At 36.1% G+C, this 21,882-nt stretch overlaps 1 protein-coding gene and 1 long non-coding RNA gene across 3 annotated transcripts in view; one reads left to right on the top strand and one right to left on the bottom strand.

The window, feature by feature from the left end:
* The window catches only part of topaz1 (testis and ovary specific TOPAZ 1), a 140,791-nt gene extending 119,139 nt beyond the window's left edge, over positions 1 to 21,652 (top strand). For both annotated transcript variants that reach the window (XM_081375650.1, XM_081375651.1), the window contains exons 17-19: positions 18,971 to 19,174; positions 19,521 to 19,698; positions 20,647 to 21,652. In XM_081375650.1, the coding sequence (XP_081231776.1) occupies positions 18,971 to 19,174; positions 19,521 to 19,698; positions 20,647 to 20,857 (593 nt within the window). In that variant the 3' untranslated portion in view covers positions 20,858 to 21,652. The remainder of the gene's footprint in view (positions 1 to 18,970; positions 19,175 to 19,520; positions 19,699 to 20,646) is intronic.
* Positions 14,128 to 16,746, bottom strand: LOC308696757. The gene is made up of 4 exons (XR_014030864.1): positions 16,658 to 16,746; positions 15,927 to 15,954; positions 15,403 to 15,495; positions 14,128 to 14,678 (listed from the first exon to the last, which is right to left on the bottom strand). It is a non-coding gene; the product is annotated as an uncharacterized lncRNA (long non-coding RNA).
* Positions 21,653 to 21,882: the final 230 nt, after the last annotated feature.

Below are 21,882 nucleotides of genomic sequence, written 5' to 3'. Positions count from 1 at the left end.
TGTGGTGGTGGTGGGGTGGGGAGTTGTTCCATGTCAGACCGGGGGGTGGGCGTGGTTCAAAATAATTCCTTTGTTAATAATTCGTTACACAGAACTTTATTATTTTAAATATTAATCAAAAATGTTTCACACCTTCTCAAAATCCACACACCAAACTAGGGCTAGGCGATATATCGCATGACATTGTTATGCGCATCTCGTCAGTAAAGCCGGTTCCTTGATTAGTAGTAAATCGCCATCACCTGCTTTCAGATGGAGCGGCATTTACTACACAGAGCCGTAGTTCACAGCCATATCGCATTAATTATCGCAGGCGATACGTCCATGATAATTAATGTGATATGGCTCAGCTTCTCAGTGAACTACGGCTCTGTGTAGGAAATGCCGCTCCATCTGAAAGCAGGTGATGGCGATTTACTACTAATCAAGGAACCGGATTTACTGACGAGATGCGCATAACAATGTCGTGCGATATATCGCACGACTGCATTTTACTTCCGGTCTGGAATGGCGTTCCTTCTCTGATGATGTAGGTTTGACGGCTTGGGTTGGGAAACGCTTAACCACTCCCCTCAAACCGTTAGTCTGCTATGAGCAGAGATGGAGAGGAGGAGCGCTAGAGTAAAACCCTGCCCTCTGTTCAATATTCCGTTTCACTGGGAAATACGTCACAACACTGGAGAAAAGTCGTTTGCAACTTCCGGTTCACGCGGACTTTAAGACCAGCCGCTGCTGCCAGAGACGCGGATCTCACACGTGCCTCATTCTTTCCCGAGTCATCACAACTCTTCATGTTCATCATAAGACTACTCTTATGTTATGAAGACACTCGACAAAAAGACATTTTGGCATAATTGTGTGTGTTATTGTTCGTTCAAGCTCGAAAGAGAACTGTATTCTGTCATGCTGTTTTGTGCGCACGCACGATATTAGCGCGAGTCTTTCTGTCTGTCACAGTCAGGACGTTCACAGGCAGCGCGTTCATTTTGGCATACATGTGTGTTGTTCGTTCTACCGCGAAAGAGAACTTGATACTGGCGCGCGTCTATCTGTGTGTGTGTGTGTGTGTGTGTCAGGAGGACATTCACAGGTAGCTCGTTCTTTTATGTCTTATCGCGCATGAATGGTTTAAAAGCATTTGCATTAATAAGTGCGTTGACAGCGCTAATTTGTTTATTTAATATAAAATCGCAGCATTTTGCGTCATATAATCGCCTAGGCTTGACATCGCGGTTGCGATTGCGATACGATTAATCGTGCAGCACTAATAAATATATATATATATATAATTAATGTGATATGGCTCATATATATATATATATATATATATATATATATATATATATATATATATATATATATATATATATATATATATATATATATATATATATATATATATATATATATATATACAGTCGTGCTCAGAATGAATCATACCCCTGGTAAATATGATCAAAAATGGCTGTAAAAAATAAATCTGCATCGTTTATCCTTTTGATCTTTCATTCAAAAAATTGGCAAAAATCTAACCTTTCATTTAAGTAAAATAATTGAAAGTGGGGGGGAAAATCACATTATGAAATAAATGTTTTTCTCCAAAACACGTTGACCACAATTATTGGTACCCTTTTATTAAATACCTTTTTGCAATCTCCTTTTGCCAAGATAACTGCTCTGAGTCTTCTTCTATAATGCCTGATGAGTTTGGAGAACACCTGACAAGAGATCAGAGACCATTCCTCCATGCAGAATCTCTCCAGATCCTTCAGATTCCCAGATCCATGTTGGTGCTTCTTCTCTTCAGTTCACTCCACTCATCAGGTCAGGGAACTGGGACGGTCATGGCAGAAGCTTCATTTTGTGCTCCCTAACACATTTTTGTGTTGATTTTGATGTTTTATTTTGGATTTTTGTCCTGATGGAAGATCCAACCACGGCCCATTATAAGATTTCTAGCAGAAGGCGTCAGGTTTTGATTTTTTATCTGTTGATATTTGATAGAATCCACGATGCCATGTATCTGAATAAGAAGTCCAAGACCTCAAGCAGAAAAATATGCCCACAACATTAAAGATCCAATGGTATATTAAATTGTACACATGGGGTACTTTTTATCCTTGTGTGCACCAAACCCATCTAGCGTGTTTGCTGCCAAAAAGCTCCTCTTCCTGGCAGATTCGTAACATCTTTAGTTGATTATAACTTCTTAATTATTGCCCTGATGGTCAAAATGGGGATTTTCAATTCTTTAGCTATTTTCTTAAAGCCACTTTCTATTTTGTGATGCTCAACAATCTTTTGCTGCGCATCAGAACTATATTCTTTGGTTTTGCTCATTGTGATGGATGATTAAGGGAATTTGGCCTTTGTGTTTCCTCATATTTAAACTCCTGTGAAACAAGAAGTCATAACTGCTCAATTTCATGTTCCTAGTCACCCTGGTGTGCTAAAAATAAGGTAAATATTAATTGGAATATACTTCAGAGATATTTTATTACTAAAAAATTCTAGGGGTATCAATAATTGTGGCCAACGTGTTTTGGAGAAAAACATTTATTTCATAATGTGATTTTTTTTTTTCCTCACTTTCAATTCTTTTACTTAAATGAAAGGTTAGATTTTTGGTAGGATACAGTTTTTATTTTTGCTTGACAAAAATTTCAAGATTTCAATTCCATTCTTGTGATTTGATTCGGATTTTGATTCAATATTGACTAATTTGGATACATGTTTATTTTAAATTTTATTTTAAAAAATAATCTCACCTAATGCTGTAAACATAGAGGGCCCAATCTGCTGGTATTATTAAAGGTTAAAAAATAACAAATCAAATTAAATATAATGCAGTTTTTGTAATAATAACAATTAATTAATGACGTAAGTAAAAATATAATAAATATGTGATATAGTGCTCAGCAAAATCTCCTCTCTAGCTATTTTTTTTCTATTCAGTTAACATGCTATGGTCATTAAATGGCTTTCCTGAGGTAAATGTAACGTTATGTGACATAATTGTTCTCCTGCTGTTATATTGACCTCTCCTGCTGTTCTATTGACCTCCAAAACACTAATTGGTCGATATTATGTATACTTTCGGTAAGTTGTACTGCATCTTTAAATAAAAAAGTAACAGATGATTGGTTCACGTGCACTTGAACTGAGGCGCTCAGCGATCTGTCACTTCACATTTACAAGCGCCAAACATATTTTTGTCTGAATTTTGTAATAAAATTGACGAAATCTAAGAGCTGAGAATTAGTTTAATATTAAAAGTAGGTTACCTCTTTGCTCCGCAATTTTTCTGTGCGTGAGAAAATGGATGTGTGGCGTGAGAGCGTGTGAAAAGTGTCAATTGCGTGAGTCTCATGCTCAATGCGTGAGTCTCATGCTCAATGCGTGAGAGTTGGCAGCCCTGATATATGTATGTGTGTGTATGTGAATGTGAGAGTGGCGCGTGAGAGACAGAGAGAGAGCAGGGAAAGGAAATGCAGCTGAACAAATACGCTGCGGGTTTTAAATAACGCAAAAAAAAAAAAATAATAATGAAACGCAATACCTGGTGGCCGGTGTTGATTCTGTGGCGCACCGCCACAAATTAGTCTGTGTGGGAAACACTGACACACACACACATATATACATACATACATACATACATACATACATACATACATACATACATGTATACATACATGCATATACTGCCATTCAAAGGTTTGGGTTCAGTAATTATTATTTATTTTTTTCTTAATGTTTTTGAAAGCAGTCTCTTATGCTCACCAATGCTGCATTTAAATACAGTACAAATACTAATATTTTTAAATATTACAATTTAAAAACTCTTTGAATAGAAAGTTCAAAAGGAACAGTATTTATTAGGGGTGGGGGAAAATAGATACAGCATAGTATTGCGATATTTTGCGTAGGGACATTGTATCGATACTTAGATGCCAGGTATAGATATTTTTAGGGCCTGTATTTTGGCTCGCGATTGAGTGATGAGCATAATTTTACCATTTAGCTCCCCCCTTATAATGCCATAAATAATAATAATTTGAAATATTTCTTTCAGACTGTAATTTCACAACTAGTGCGAGGAAACTGCATTTCTCTCTCGCGCTCAGAGAGCGGTGTGTGAAGTAAGCGCATTCTTGCATGTGAACAACTAGGGGTGTTGGGCAAAAAGTTGGGCAGTTCCTTTATACAAATATCAAGCGAAAAACGCAGTCGGCAGCCAATTGCTGTGAGGTTCGGGATGTGACGTCTACCTTGAGAGTTTAAACATATGCAAATTGTGCCGGAGTTTATGCTGGATTTAGTGCGTAAATCATTTTGTTTACAAATTAGACGTTGTGCAGTTGTTATATAGCCTATATGTTAAATATTTCATTTTGGATGTGTTTATTGTGATTATATTGGCTGGTTTTATAAAAGTTTATACAACTGAAAGGATATCTTTGCTTGGTGCATTTGGAAACAAAGCTTGTCTATTTCTAAATGTAATCGCGTGCATCGTTCACACCAAACGCGCGAATAGAGCATCTGGCGCGAGTGATTGCAATGTTAAGTCAATGCAAAGACGCGTTTACGCGCGTCTGGGGGTCCTGCGGCACGAGGCGTTTAGTGCGGCGCGGTTCGCCTCATTCGCGCGTTCAGTTCTTTTAAAATCTTTTATCACATAAAACTTGATTTCAATATGACACATTTATTTTGTTCACTTTCATCCACTTTCATTCATTTTCGTCCAGTTCACGTTGTTGTTTTGTATTGTGACAGGGGCTATGTACCTATTTTCTTTTATTATGGCCTACTTGAGCATATAAACATTTGCTCACTAAGAACCTGTAAACCACAAGCCCAAACTGGCAGTTTGATTTTCTGTGTACTGATTTGTTTACCTAAAGTAAACTTCTTTGACTTTTATGCACATCATGTCTTTTTTTTAAATATTTTTAATATATTTTACTTTTAAAAAATCCCAATATATCGCCTTATGCACAGTATCGAAATATATTGCAATATATTGAATCGTGACTCATGTATCGTGATACGTATCGTATCGCCAGATTCTTGCCAATACACAGCCCTAATAGCCTTAATTCGACACACAAATTCCGTCAAACTACATCTGTGCTACAAACCAGTTGTGCACTGCGATGCAACAAAACTTTGCTCGATTAGAATCAAAGAAGCTGTCTACATAATGGCATATCTGCACTTGCCAGTGCGCTCATTTATAATACAACGCTTTTGACAAGAAAGACAGCAGCAGTAGTCAGATATGTCTAATGTTGTGAGAGGGTGAAGAAGGATACTTAACCCTCTGGGGTCTGAGGGGTTTTCGGGGTCCTTGAGATGTTCTGACATGCCCTGACATTTGTGCTTTTTTTCAGTTGCTTATAAACATATTAATGGCAAAGGTGTAATTACACTCTATTTAGCACAAACAGGGCTACCATAATATGGAAACAACATGCATGTACATGTTTGTATTTTTGAGAGAATAATGTTTATGCATGGTTTTTTTCAAAAACTAAAAACTAAAGTTTCTGAAATAAGGCCACAAAACACACATTAAATATGTTTCAATAAGACTTTTGACTAATGGATGTCGTTGCCTAGAGCTTTTTCTTCAAAATGATGTGAAAATCATCCTGCCTAATCATTCACAAAACACAATATATTGATTTAAATCTTGTAAAATCTTGTTGGTGTACCAACACCATCATGCATATTTAGTGATTCACACCTGAGGAGACAATGGGGCCCACATACTTAATGAACCATTCAGGTGTGTCACCTATAGCCACAAGAAAGAATGCAAGAGCAATATATATACATATATATATATATATATATATATATATATATATATATATATATATATATATATATATATATATATTCTACCAAATTGGTTCACAGTTGGAAGCACCTCAATTTTTTTTTATTTTTTCCACAAATTGTGCTTTCAAATTGTATAATATCCAAGGAAAACATGTCTAGTAATTGTGCAGTTCTCATACTGTATTTTCAGTTTTGGAATATGTATCCTCTCCCCAAATTTGTCAATAATAAAACACAATAAAAATTATTTAAAGAAAAGGCTTATATTTACCTTTTAAAATTTGTTTACATCTACCTTGTAAATTTATTTTTTTATTAAAAAGGTTACAATTACAAAAACAATTCTAGTGTAATCTTTCTTTGTAAAAACTAAAGCATACATTTTATCATACATATTTCAAAGTTAAGGATTCATTACTTTGAATATAGCCTACATTGACAAAACATACTATATATAACATATTAGCAAAAATTGCCAAACAAAAGCTTATTTGAGGTGGCAGATATTTTACATAAAAAATGTGTAATCTATCCAAAACTAGTCAACAAAATGTTGTCTTTCATATGTATGTAACATAGGTCTTTCGTTTTTATTATAAGGAATATAAATGTTAATTTGCAGTTTAGTACATTGCTTATACAAATACATTTTATTTCAACATATTTCAGTCGATTTTTACTCAGTATAGCAAATTAGTTTGCTAAAAGTGGATCATTCATTCACACACAGAAACACAATTCAAATTTAAACCGCCTTTTTGCGAGTTGTGGTAAACAGCGCATCTCTGCCGTTCATTCATTCACACAGAAACGCGATTTACTTGAGAATGAAAAAAACTTACTACAGTATTCCATCCGTTGCTCCTCGAAATACCAGCACTTCTGAGTTACATTTTCCATTATTATTATTCCTCACAGTGCTGCGAGACAGTGTAAACAAGTACAATGATCTGAATAAACTTGATGTGTTTTCTCGAGCTGATATGGGGGGCGTTCACAGTTTGCGTGGATTGCCACAGTCATTTGCGTTTGAATAGCGCGCGCTCTCCGTGGGCGGGGCAGATTACAACGTAATGAGCTGAGATGAGAACGACTGAAATCTCTCACTTTTCATAAAGATTACATAAACAGAGAATATTTTTTTATAATAAAAATTACTTCATTTAAAAGAAGAGAATTCAAGCTTCATGCCTGTGTGTCTGTATGCCTGTTTGACTGAGTATTCGCTGAGTTATGGTTCATTTTCGGACGCGTTTCAGAATGGACTTAACTGACAGAGAGGAGGCAGAACTCGCATCATGTTTATTTTTCTTTATTTGGCAAAAAGCACAACACTTTGTTTTTATTGTGAGTATACACAAAAATAATACACACTTAACAGGATAGATTGATGTATAACACAAGCATATAAGATAAAAAGTAATATTTTTTATTTATTTTATTTTTTCACTGATAAGGAAAAAAACGAGCCGGCGCGATAGCCGACCTCAGGGGGTTAAAACTGCTTAAAACTGGATACTTAAAAGTAGGGCTGGGCGATATAGAGCAAAAAATATATCTCGATATATTTTGCTATATCTCGATATACGATATATATCTCTATCTTTACAGGAAAAATAACCCCCCAAAAACTACTGCAAAAACAAATAGGCTATGCCAAATACCACAAAGTCTTTTTTTTATTGAAGTGCAAATAGGTAGGCTGTTCATGTAGGAACAAAGTGCTTCTGCAACATAAAAAAAAAAAAAAAATCCCTGTATACAAAAATAATAATTTAACTGTAAAATAAAGGAAGAAATAATACATATTGCACTATTTTTAATAAACCTGTATAGAAACATCATTACTAATTTTGGCAAAAAAAAATGCCATATATCCCCCAAAAACTGCACAACTGTAGAGTAAAACATTAATTAAAAAAAAAAAAGTGATAAAAATGCATCTAAAAATTGACATGATTGTTACAAAATCACACTGTCTGGGGCCTCTGGGGAACTCAGAACAACTGCTAGCATAAAGTTTAAGGTAAAAATAACTGCCATTAAATTACAGTATCTTACTATTATGCAATTAGATAAACTGTTCATTCATTACATCACTTTACCTCTGTCTTTATCCACCTTTATCCTCTTCTCTTCTTTTTGGCACTGTATATAGCAGAATAGGTAACTTAGGCTAATGCTAATTTATAATGTGTCATGTAAATTCGGCCATCCGTCACAATCAGGAAACTTTCAACGTGTCTAGACCTTGCGCGAGCTGCCAGGCCCGTTTCTACAGGGGAGCATGTTAACCCTCAGAGGTCGGAGATCACGCCGGCGTGATCTGCTCGCTTTTTTCCTTATGAGTTGAATTGAGACCCAAAATACTCTTTTGACTTTGATTTTACAAAACAAGTTTCATACATCAATCGATTTTTTTAAATGTGTATTATTTTTGTGTATACTCACAATAAAAACAAAGTGTTGTGCTTTTTGCCAAATAAAGAAAAATAAACGTGATGCGAGTTCTGCCTTCTATCTGCCAGTGTCGTCCATTCTGAAACGCGTCCGAAAATGAACAATAACTCAGCGAATACTCAGTCAAACAGGCAAACAGACATACAGGCATGAAGCTTGAATTCTCTTCTCTTAAATGAAGTAATTTATATAAAAAACAAATATTCTCATGTTGTGAAATCTGTATTAAAAGAGAGCGATTCCAGTCGACCTCATTAGAGCTAATTCAAATGTAATGTGACTCCGCCTACGGAGAGCGCGCACTATTCAAACGCAAATGAATGAGGCAATCCAAGCAAACCTGTGAACGCCCACATATCAGTTTATTCAGATCATTACTTTAACACCGTCTCAGCAGCGCTGTGAGCAATAACAATAATGAAAAAAGTTTCTCAGAAGTGCGGGTATATCGAGGAGCGAGCTGAGGAATACTGTAAGTTTTTTTTCTTCTCACGTGAATCGGGTTTCTGTTTTTGATGAATGAACGGCAGAGATGCGCGCTGTTTACCACAGCTCGCAAAAAGACAGTTTAAATTTAAATCGCGTGTGTGAATGAATGAGGATGTTTTAGCAAACTGTATTACTATGAGTAAAAATCGACTGAAATATGTTGAAATAAAATGTAGGCTATTTGTACGTATTTGTACGTAGCAATACGTATTAAACTGCAATTTTATATGCCCTAATATTTCATAAAAACAACGTTACAGTCAGGCGAAATATGAAAGACAACATTTTGTTGACTAGATTTGAGTACAGTTTTTACTGTAGAATATACTGCCACATAAGCTTTTGATGAAAAAAGTAGCCTACCTCAGAAGTGCGGGTATATCGAGGAGCGAGCTGAGGAATACTGTAAGTTTTTTTTTCTTCTCACGTGAATCGGGTTTCTGTTTTTGATGAATGAACGGCAGAGATGCGCGCTGTTTACCACAGCTCGCAAAAAGACAGTTTAAATTTAAATCGCGTGTGTGAATGAATGATGATGTTTTAGCAAACTGTATTACTATAGCCTACTGAGATGAGTAAAAATCGACTGAAATATGTTGAAATAAAATGTAGGCTATTTGTATAAGCAATACGTATTAAACTGCAAATTAACATTTATATGCCCTAATATTTCATAAAAACAACGTTACAGTCAGGCGAAATATGAAAGACAACATTTTGTTGAATAGATTTGAGTACAGTTTTTACTGTAGAATATACTGAATATATATATCAAATAAGCTTTTGTTTAGCAATTTTTATATATATATATATATATAAAATAAAGTCATCAACTAAGATGTTAGCTGTTCCAATTTTGGCTATATTCAAACTAATGAATACATAGATAGGCCTAAAATGTAGGCCTATAATCTTTTTTTTTTTTTTTACAAAGAAAGAGTACACTTGAAATATTGTTGAAATTTTAATTATTGTTGTAATTGTAACCTTTTTAATAAAATAGCAAAACATATTTACAAGATAGATGTAAGCAAAATCTTAAATGGTCAATATAAGTCGTCTTCTAATTTTTTGTCCTTGCATTGTGGCTCAGTCAGTCAGAGTCACACCTGAATGAATGGCTAATTATGCAGAGTCATTATGCATAATGGGTGGGACATTTTGTATTCCAAGGTGTAAACCACTCCTCGTTCACGCCCACTCGCATAATGGCTTTCCAAGCAAAACCTGTTTTACATCAATTTAAATCAATGTATTGTTTTATCTGAACGATAAAGCAAGACTATTTTCACATAATTTTGAAGCCAGAACTCGAAGGAAGAACATCCATTTCTCAAAAGTCTTATTCATGCATATTTATTATGAGTTTTGAGGTCTTCTTTCAGCAACTTTCATTTTTAATTTTTTCAATAACCACGCATAAGCATTATTCTCTTATAGTTGGGGGCCTTAAGCACATTTTTGCGCAAATTCATCTAAAAGCGCCAAATTTGGCACAGATGTAGCTCAGGTCATACTGAAATGATTTAGCTAGGGCGCCGGAGCCAGCGACCCTCGGGGCCAAGATGGTGGCCAAATCCAATATGGCCGCCGCCCGAAAAGGGTTCCGGCTTTAACTTTTGAACCACATGAGTTACAAATACAAACTTGATATGTTTTTCAGCTTAATTGATCATGAGAAACACATAGGAATGTTTATATTTATGACCCAGTATATCTGTACCCCTCGATCCTCCAATTCCAATATGGCCACTGTCCAAAAAAGCAGTTTGGGCTGTAGTATGGGGCCTTACACACCATTGTTCGCGCAAATGCATCTACAAGCACCAAATTTGGCACAGATGTAGCTGAGGGGATACTGAAATGATTTAGCCAGGGCGCCCAAGCCAATGGTCCCTGAGACCAAGATGGCGGCCAAATCCAATATGGCCGCCGCCTGAAAGGGTTTCGGCTATAGCTTTTGAGCCAGATGAGATACAAATACAAACTTGATGTCTATTTTACCTTCTTTGGCCATGGGAAACCCATAGGAATACTTACATTTATGATTGGGTATATCAGGACCCCCCAAATTCCCTAAATTCAATATGGCTGCTGTCCGAAAAACGGTTTTGGCTACAAATTTTGAACCAAATGCGCTACAAATGAGGATGTGGTGTCTATTTTATGTTTATTGACCACAGGAAGTCCATTGGCATATTTATATTTATGCTTGTGTAAGTCTGGAACCTGTATTCTTTTCAAGACTGTGGTTGAAAATCCTTTTTTTTACCACAACTTTGAAGGTTATTCTCAATGTTGATTCATTCCCTTATAAAAGTGAAATGGTTTTCAGTTTTCCACAGGTGAATACATTTCAAAGTGTAATCATATAAGAAAGAATAAGACACAATTATTATTGCAAGGCAATATTAAAATAATAATATAGTCAATTTTTCCAAAACTCTTAAAGGTTTGCTTAGCATAACAAAAAAACAGCAATAACATAAACAACAGTGAATTATCATTATCACTCACAATCACCGGATCTCTCATTGTCTTCACCATCATTGTTTGTACAAGCACCCTCACATGCACATATAGAAATACAACGAACTCCAGCTTTACAGCACTTACAGTGCCCTCTACATGCTGTCTTGCAGCCACAGTGGAGGAGAATGGTGCAGGCTTTACTGGCGTCGCCGAGATTAGTCCAGTAAGGTTCCCAAGTCTTGCTCGTAGAGTCCCGAAACCATCCCCATGCATTAAACTCTGGGATATCTTGCTGGACAGCGGTTGCCTGATTCCAGTAGAAGCTGGCCTTCAGCAGTGCTCTTTTGATGTGCTGAATCAATGCAGCTTGGGTGGGTGGCAGGTTTTCGAGAGACTTGGTACCATTCGAGAAAAGGTGATGTCTAGCTTCATCTACACGGCTGGAACCACAGGTCTTGCTGTACATGATGAGCTCATGTGACAGATTCATAGCTCATGGTCCAAATGTTCCGGCCAACTACTGAAAAAACATTCCATGACTACGTTAACACCAATATTGCTGGGTTTGTGAGGTCACACATGAGCTATGAATCTGTCACGTGATTGGATATTGTGTTTGACACATATCCAGAGGAGAACCTCAAAACACAAACTCACCAACGCAGAGGAACCGGATCAAGAAGTAAAGTACATAGGAGAACTCCAATTCCAAAACGTAACTGGATATATCTATTATATACAGTATATACTGGATATATTGTTATATATCTAACTATTTGGATAAATCAGTGAAGAGATAACCAAGCATTAAGTGTCAGGTAAACTCCTCCTTTCCACCAAGAAAGATGCTGTACTCTCCAACAGACCAGGGTATGACATGTCTGCCCTTCAGCCTTGTAATCATCCAGAAGCACTAGAATAATCCTGCATCTTGCACATGCTGGGGCCAATGGCCATAAAAAGGCATTTGTCCAGACTGTCGACAGCGATGTTGTCATCCTTGCCATCCGCTTCTTCAACACACTCCGCCTCACAGAGCTCTGGATCGGCTTTGCAGGTGGAAAAAACTATAGGGACATTCCTGCTCATGAAATCAGCAAGGATCTTGGTCCCCAGAAGTCACTAGCCTTACCACTCTTCCACGCTTTAACAGGCTGTGACACAACCTCAGCCTTCCTGTGCCATGGGAAAAAGAGTGCATGGGTAGCTTGGGAGGCAACACCAGATCTCACAGAATCTCTGGTTAACCTCACCTTGGAGCCTGAACAGATCAACAATGACGTCCATGTCCAAAGACTGGAGCGTATGGTCGTCATCATGTACAGCAAGAGCTGTGGTTCCAGCCGTGTAGATGAAGCTAGACATCACCTTTTCTCGAATGGTACCAAGTCTCTCGAGAACCTGCCACCCACCCAAGCTGCATTGATTCAGCACATCAAAAGAGCACTGCTGTAGGCCAGCTTCTACTGGAATCAGGCAACCGCTGTCCAGCAAGATATCCCAGAGTTCAATGCATGGGGATGGTATCGGGACTCTACGAGCAAGACTTGGGAACCTTACTGGACTAATCTCGGAGACGCCAGTAAAGCCTGCACCATTCTCCTCCACTGTGGCTGCAAGACAGCATGTAGAGGGCACTGTAAGTGCTGTAAAGCCGGAGTTCGTTGCACTTCTATATGTGCATGTGAGGGTGCTTGTACAAACAATGATGGTGAAGACAATGAGATATCCAGTGATTGTGAGTGATAATGATAATTCATGTGAGAGACTGTTGTTGTTTTTTTTTATTGCTGTTTTTTTGTTATGCTAAGCAAACCTTTTGGAAGCAAAAGAGTTTTGGAAAAATTGACTATATTATTATTTTAACAATTTGATATAATATAAATATTGCCTTGCAATAATACTTGTCTTATTCTTTCTTATATGATTACACTTTGAAATGTATTCACCTGTGGTAAACTGAAAACCATTTCACTTTTATAAGGAAATGAATCAACATTGAGAATAACCTTCAAAGTTGTGGTTAAAAAAAAGGATTTTCAACCACAGTCTTGAAAAGAATACAGGTTCCAGACTTACACAAGCATAAATATAAATATGCCAATGGACTTCCTGTGGTCAATAAACATAAAATAGACACCACATCCTCATTTGTAGCGCATTTGGTTCAAAATTTGTAGCCAAAACCGTTTTTCGGACAGCAGCCATATTGAATTTAGGGAATTTGGGGGGTCCTGATATACCCAATCATAAATGTAAGTATTCCTATGGGTTTCCCATGGCCAAAGAAGGTAAAATAGACATCAAGTTTGTATTTGTATCTCATCTGGCTAAAAAGCTATAGCCGAAACCCTTTCAGGCGGCGGCCATATTGGATTTGGCCGCCATCTTGGTCTCAGGGACCATTGGCTCGGGCGCCCTGGCTAAATCATTTCAGTATCCCCTCAGCTACATCTGTGCCAAATTTGGTGCTTGTAGATGCATTTGCGCGAACAATGGTGTGTAAGGCCTGAAAACCCTAATAAGTTGATTGAACTTAATTGATTTGAGTAAACTCGTTGCCTCAATTTAATTGAGTAATGGGGTCTCCCAAAACGTGCATATTTAAGTTTACCTAACTTGGTGCTTATGTAGACTTGACTTAAATTGTTTAGTTCACCAAACTTGATGATTATTTAATGTACTTAAACAATAAAGTTCACTTAACTAATTGTTAATTTCAAGAATACTTGCATATTTAAGTAAACTCAACATGAAAATTTAACGGAAATTAGAATTTAATTCTAAATTTTAAAGTTATTATTTTTGACTGTAAGCTTTGTGCACACTGCACTTACATAAAACAATGAACAACATATTGATCCTTTGAGTCTTTATTGACCAAAATGTCAAATGGAAATGAGTCACACCCTGCACAAAGCTCTAAAGATAGCAACAATGTCCAACATTAAGTATAACTACATCAATTGTACAACTCTGATCACTTAAACATTACACTTAAGTCTCACATTTGTGTTAATGTACTGAACATGTAAACGTAATGTATACATTCTTTTTACATTTACATTAATTTGTAGAACATTCTCACAGTGGTATTAAAGTCTCACAGTGACGCTTTTTTAAACAAAAAGCTGGTTTGCCAGAGACTGCAATTTAGGCTTGAGAGAATTCTGTCCAATTGACATTAGCACACGCTGGATGAAATCAAACATGTTGGCAAGTGATTTTGGGTAATTCAGGTCTAGTGCGTGGATCAGACCAAAGAGGAGACACATAGCCATCACCACTTGACCTTCAAGTATTATTCCAATCATACAAGTTAAATACAAGGAATTGTGGGGCTGGAGTTCAGTGTCCTCAAATAAGATGCCCACTGGCACATCAAGGATGGAGTTGCGATGATCAGACACCTAGTGAAAAAACAGGCATAAATAGAGTATTGCGATCAGGTATCAAATGTTTATCAATGCATGTTTATCAGAATGTGCACTAGATTTATTAAAAACACAAATCACTAACCCTAATCCCAAATTATATGGACAAGTATGCATTTGACTTTACAAAAATGTACATGTTTCCAGCAAAGACAATACTTTTTTTAAGTATGCAATATAAATATGTTTATTAATTTGAAGACTTGGCCACATTTGTATTTTAAAGGAATAGTTCACCCAAACATTAAAATGCACTCACTCTCAGGCCATTCAATATATAGAGGATTTTTTTTTTGTCTGAAACGATTTGGAGAACTGTAGCCTCACATCACATCACTTGCTCACAAATTGATCCTCTGTAGCGAACGGGTGTTGTACGTAAGAGTCCAAAGAGCGAACGTGTGGATTAATTGTGGATTATTGTGATGTTTTTATCAGCTGTTTGATGAGTTTGAGCACCTGTTCGAATCAATTTGTGAGCAAGTGATGTAATGCTAAAGTTCTCCAAATCTTTTCAGATGAAGAAACAAACTTATATTCCTCTTGAATAGTCTGAAAGTGAATAGTCCTGCAAATTTCCATTTTTGGCTAAACTATTGCTTTAAAATCAACATGATTTTCAAATGCTTGACAAATGCTTAGACTAATGGGAGCACAGGTGTAATTTTAATGTAAACAGGTTAAGAACAGATGCACTTACTAAACATGACTTGAAGAAAGAGTCGTCATCATCTCTAAGCATGATGGGTAGTCCTCGAATCACAAGGGTTCGGACCTCCGTTGGCTGGGCTGACTTCAGAGGAAAACACGAAATTCCATTAACGCCACAACAACAACTAATCAATATATTTGAAGCACTTTTATGAGAATATACGATTAAATGCTGACAAAATGAAATGCTTTTAAAGGGATTGTTTCCCCAAAATGAAAATTCTGTCATAATTTAGTCACCCTCAATTTATTCCAAATCTGTATAAATTTAATAAAATCTGCTTCAGTGCAGGGCTCAGAAATTCTGTGGTGCTATTTCCCGATCATGTCCCAAGTGTGTTTTTGCATGAATTTTTGCCAGATGAACTTTTAAACTACTTATGGAGTTGAATGTACTAAGACAGTCATTGTGTAGGCATGGAAAAGGTACAGTTTTTGTATGACCACCATGTTTTAAATGATAATGTTTGAGAAGTTCCCCTCTTTTTGCAGAGTTAAAAATACAGCACTTACATTTCCACATGTTCTTGTCTCAGATCACCTGTAACAGAAAAACAATTGAAAATAGTAGCTATAGTAACAATGTTCTTATAACTTATGATAGATACTTTACGAAATACTACGTTTTACAAGTCAAAATACCAAATAAGTAGATTTCTCAATCAATCAGAAATGTATAATGAAAATATTGTCAATTACTGGTGAAACAGACAAAGTTTGCCCGGGAAAAATAACACACGTGGTCTAAGCAGTAACGTTAGCTGCCATGTTCTTTCTTGCACAGAAAAAAAAGATCATCAAATATGTATCTCACAGGTAAAATAAGAAAAAAGCTGTTGACATTTCAATAATCATACCATCACAAAATCATGAAGAAAATATCGTTAAGTAATGTCGAGGTTGTCAAAGTTTGACCAAAAAAAAAAAACATCACTAACGTTACGTTAGCTGGTCTCAACTGTTGCCGAAAATTACATGATTACACAATGATTAAGTTTATATTTTACTATTACTAATAAAATAAAGAACCGTTTGATATCGCAGTTTGTATATCATCACAAAACCATCAATAAAATAATGTTAATTAGTGGTTAACGTTATGTTGGAAAAGTTTGACCAGGAAATATTGTAATCAACGTTATGGCTGCGTTCTCTTTTATTATAGAACCGTGCAAGGATTTAAATAAACATTCAGTTTTAAAAAGTCACACAAAATAACTTTGTATCTTAATAATTGTACTTACCGAGAATGGTACAAAAAGAAAAACTCCCGTAGCCGTGACGTCTTGAAATTGGTTTCAGCAACAGACCATGCGAAAATCACCAATTTTGTAATCCACCAATCAGTGCATTAGTTCTCTTGTTGCCAGGCAGAACTACTTGCGTGGCCAATCGCATCAAAGGAAGACCAGAGAGAGACATTTTAATTAAACTGATTTGAAATGAATTTGATTTAACGTTAAACATAATGTGTCCTCGCTGTATTTCTGTTATTTTGTATATTTTTTAATGAGACTTGGGAGGTGGCTGTGAGGAACTCTTTCATGCATTTTGGCACGTGGCATATGTTCACGTGCCTGTTTATACAAATGTATGAGCTTGTATTAAAAAGGCTACTGAAAACTGTGCAAGTATTACAAAAACACTTTTATATGGGTATTAAAGTTTATTTATCAAGTTTAAAGTATCAGTTTTTTTTTTTTTTTTTTTTTTTTTTTTTTTATAAGTTTATTTCCATTACAATCAATAATTGTAATATAATGAAAGCCATTTGTTTTCTGGTAAAACAAGAATGACACCTTGCACTGAAAGCATGTATGAATGTATTATCATTTCACAGTCAAGAAAACAACATTTGTGAAATTGACCTTTTGTAAGGATTAATCATGATTTTGAGCTCACAGCACTTGAAATCTTAAGTTTATGTATTTTGAAGGTAAATAAGTTATTTGAACTTATATTTTTGAGTGACAGGGCCAAAATGCAAAATTTAAAGTAATGTTTAGTCAAGTAAACTTGATTGTTTAAGTAAAGACAACATTAGGGTTTACAGTGCCCCATACTACAGCCCAAACTGCTTTTTTGGACAGTGGCCATATTGGAATTGGAGGATCGAGGGGTACAGATATACTGGGTCATAAATATAAACATTCCTATGTGTTTCTCATGATCAATTAAGCTGAAAAACATATCAAGTTTGTATTTGTAACTCATGTGGTTCAAAAGTTAAAGCCGGAACCCTTTTCGGGCGGCGGCCATATTGGATTTGGCCGCCATCTTGGCCCCGAGGGTCGCTGGCTCCGGCGCCCTAGCTAAATCATTTCGGTATGACCTGAGCTACATCTGTGCCAAATTTGGCGCTTTTAGATGAATTTGCGCGAAATTACCTATTTATGTGCTTAAGGCCCCCAACTATTAAAAATAAAAAAATATACATGCATGGTGATCACATATTTTGGTAGCCCTGTTTGTGCTATATAGAGTGAATTTACACCTTTGCCATTAACATGTTTATAAATAACTGAAAAAAGCACAAATGTCAGAGCATGTCAGAACACCTCCAGTGCCCAGAAAACACCTCAGACTCCAGAGGGTTAAGTGTGAATGCGCCCTCAAACAAAAGCAATGCGGCGAGAGGCGACGCTACACAAAAAATTACCAACAACAACTGATCGCGCGCGCGCGCTGTTTCTGACGCACTTCAAGTACTCGCTGGGCGGGGAAAGATTGATGTGCCTGACCGGACTCGGGGGACTTGAATAAGACAACACGCGAGGGGAGGGGGAACAAAAGCAAGGAGGCGGAGGAGGGCGGGGGCGAGCACAGCACAGAGAAGGCAAACAAGCAAATTGGCGAAATCAGAATTAAATATAAACAATATATCGATATATACGATATGTCAAAATCCATATCGAGTTTAAAAAATATCGAGATATATCGTAAATATCGAGATATCGCCCACCCCTACTTAAAAGGATAGCTCACCTGTTACATTACTGTTACTGGTTATACTCTTGAAATTAACTCAATTGTGTTTGTGTAGGCTATTTCACAACTAAAATAACTCCATAGCGCCATCTAGTGTCCAAGTTGTACGCAATTGATGACAAATTTATGTATCTTCCTAAAACAATATTAATGATTCAGCACATAATAACCTTTCATAATTGAAAAGGAGTATAAAGTAAAGTGTCATCCTTGACTTGTTCATTAGGGTGTTTGTAAGGTTGTTCTTTGTAAAACTGCTTAAAATATTGTAAAAACAAATGCATTGATTCTTGCTAATGAAAACGTTTCATATACTCTTTTTATGCAAGATTTATACAAGTAACAAGATTTTATTTTCAGAGAAATTAACTTAATCAGCAAGGAGGCATTAAATGATGTATTTGTGTGTGTGGGAAGAGACATTCATTGTAGTTTAGTCTATTATGGTTAGGACTGCCAGTTGATTGTTCATTTAATTAATTTGATTAATAATATGCTGATTAATTAATTGAATTTAATTAATTGCATATATTAGTATTTTTCACATTTCAACTTTTTCACATTTCCAGATGGTGTGCAGATAAACGACTATACTGAAATGTTCAGTGCTCATCTGCGCTTGTGTGTGATAAAGCAGACATTACCTGTGGCAGCAGATATTGTTGAGTTCATGCTAATACATGGTATGGTGCCTGAAACTCTTCAGCTACAGAACCTCATCCATAAACTGGGCAAGCAGAACAACTGGAGCCGTGCCAGGGCCCTTTTTAAACGTGAGTCAGATAACTCCTCAATGTTTCAAATTCAACCGAACTTAAGTTTTTAAAGGCCTTGATATACTCTCAGCAAAGTTTTTTTTCGTTCTTCGTTTAGGGGTAAAAAGTAGTTCAAAATACCTTTGCAGTGGTATACTGTTAGCGTTCATCCTGACCCATTTGTTTGATATGATGTCACACCAGTTCTTCGATTTTGCTTGAAGTATATCGGGGCCTTAAAGATTCACTTGTTTGGGGGTCTAGCATTTGATGTTTAGAAGCCCACCCGCTTTTAAATACCACAGTGCTCAGCATGTCACTGATGCACTGCAAATCCTGTATAATGTTTGTTTATGTGTTCCAGGTGCTCGGTCAGCAGGGTTTTACACTGCAGTGGTGTGCGAAAGAGACAGTCTGTTTCTACCGTGTAGCCTCACCGAAATCGAGATGACGCTGGCCTTTGAGATGTTCATTACCTTTATTAATACCAACCTACTGGCCCCTGCTGGATCCTCCCAGTCACTTCTCATTACACTTAGACGGTATGTGTGTGTGTTTGTGTGTGTGTTTGTGTGTGTGTGTGTGTGTGTGTGTGTGTGTGTGTGTGTGTGTGTGTGTGTGTGTGTGAGAGAGAGAGAGACTGTGAGAGAGATACCAACATCTTAAAAGTTCAAAGGCAAAACTACAGATTTTTTTTTGCTTGTAAGTAGGGTTGGTTATTGTTTGAGTTTTAGCCATTACGATTCCGATTCTGCTTATCGATTATCGATTCTAATAAGGTAAAAACAAATTAACATATATGAAGTGTCTTTTTGCAAAATATTTTTTTCTTACAAAATTTCTTAGCAGCCTACTGAACACTGTAGAACACAGAACACACAGGAACTTTTGCCTATAGTTTTAACAAAAATACCTCAGAGAAACAACTAGCCCAACTAATATAAATTTAAAATATTATTAAAGACAAGTAAATAGTCAATAATAAAATAAGAATAAATAAACATTAGCAATAGCACAAAAAAAATGAACACTGTTTTTCAGGTAGGTCTAGTATTCAGGTACAGAAATTGAAATCAAATGTAAAATAACACTGCATAGTCTTTACTTTATAAATCAAAAATAAATAAATACAAAAGTTATTCAAGAGCTTCAGATGTGTGTGCACAGAAAACAGCGCATGACTGCTGAATTGAGTTCTCTTTCGCATAACAGCGCATGATTGCGGAATTGAGTTCTCTTTCTCATAACAGCGCATGATTGCGGAATTGAGTTCTCTTTCACGTCCTTCTGAATGGTTTAGAATCAAATTAAAACGTGCCCACATAAATCAATAAGCAGAGTCTAAATTGTAATTTTATGCCAAGTATCTGATTCCTTGCCTAAAGTATCTGATTACAGAATTGGAATCGATTTTTGATTCCCAACCCCACTTGTAAGTGCTTGAATGTTGTTTGGTCATGATTTGTGAGTATGTAAGTTGTTTGGTTTAGGCATGCTGGTGTCAAGGATGTAACGGAGAGTGTGTACTTGGCAGCCGGTTGTCGTCTCCTCTCTGCGGCTCTCATACCAAACCCCAAATTGAGCATCCGCTACACAGCTGTCAATCAAAGCCAAGAGCAACTGTTTCAACTGGACCGTGGGTCCGCTCACAAATGGTTTTTACACAATGAGCGGTGGGCACAAGAGATTTGGGCAAGCTAGCACACACACACATGCTTGTAAACAGTCCCAGATGTAACAAATGTCTCAAAGTCTGGTCAAAGGTTAATTCATGTTTCGGACTGTTGAAACTGAGACTTTTTGAAACTGGTTGCACAATTTTTTTGTGGTGGTTGTTTATATATTTTGTTGTTTAAAACGTTGTAAACCAAGACTGTTTTGTTTTGAGTAAAAAGAAAAAAAAAGTTTTCATAATATTTAGTTTCATGTTCTTAACAATTTAAAAAATCCTGAAACTTCCAAGAAATCTAGAGATTTACATCTGAGGCTATAAACTCCTGTGGAAAAATAAATAAATAAATTGGTGTTGCATTTGTGAATATTTCCATTATTTTCTACTAAAGACTACTAAAGACAAAACAGAGTTACTTTCACTGTTACCATTTGTCTTGCCTATTAGAAACTGTCAAATAAATTTGTGATTAGTGTAAATAATATGACCACGGTAGCTCTGAAAGGCACTTGTGTGTTACAGTTTGGGCACAGTTTGTTCAGTTTAATTGAAACATTATTACAAATAAATTGAAAATTAATACAATACCGATCTAAAGTCAGTTGCTTTTTATAATAGTTTGCCCACATTTTTACATGCAGAAAAATCTTTTTTTTTTTTTTTTTCAAAATCTTAAATGAGAATACCTTGCTGTATTTGATGACCCTTGTGTGTCTGTGTGGACAAGTGGAACTTTTCTTTCTTTTTGCTGTCGATACTATATTCACAATAAAAATGGGTGTCAAATATGTAAAGACAATAAATAGGAAAAATTTGTTGTGTGAAATCATGCTGGAAATTTCTTGAAAATGGAATGCAAATTCATCTTCTTATTTGCTCGTTCGAGCTTGAAAATAACATTGATTTTTGAAGGAGTATGTCTTAAAATAATGGTTTGTAGCTTGGTAATAAGCATATATGTTTCTAAATTTACAGTAAAAAAGTTTTAAATTTAAGTAGTCTGCCAAAAAACTATAACATGATAGTGCACAAAATAAGATAAAACATTTTTTTA

The sequence above is a fragment of the Scardinius erythrophthalmus genome (assembly GCF_964197995.2).
Source record: "Scardinius erythrophthalmus genome assembly, chromosome: 10".
NCBI lineage: Eukaryota > Metazoa > Chordata > Actinopteri > Cypriniformes > Leuciscidae > Scardinius > Scardinius erythrophthalmus.
Note: the sequence above shows the minus strand (reverse complement) of the source record. Positions and strands in the feature narration are given on the sequence as shown.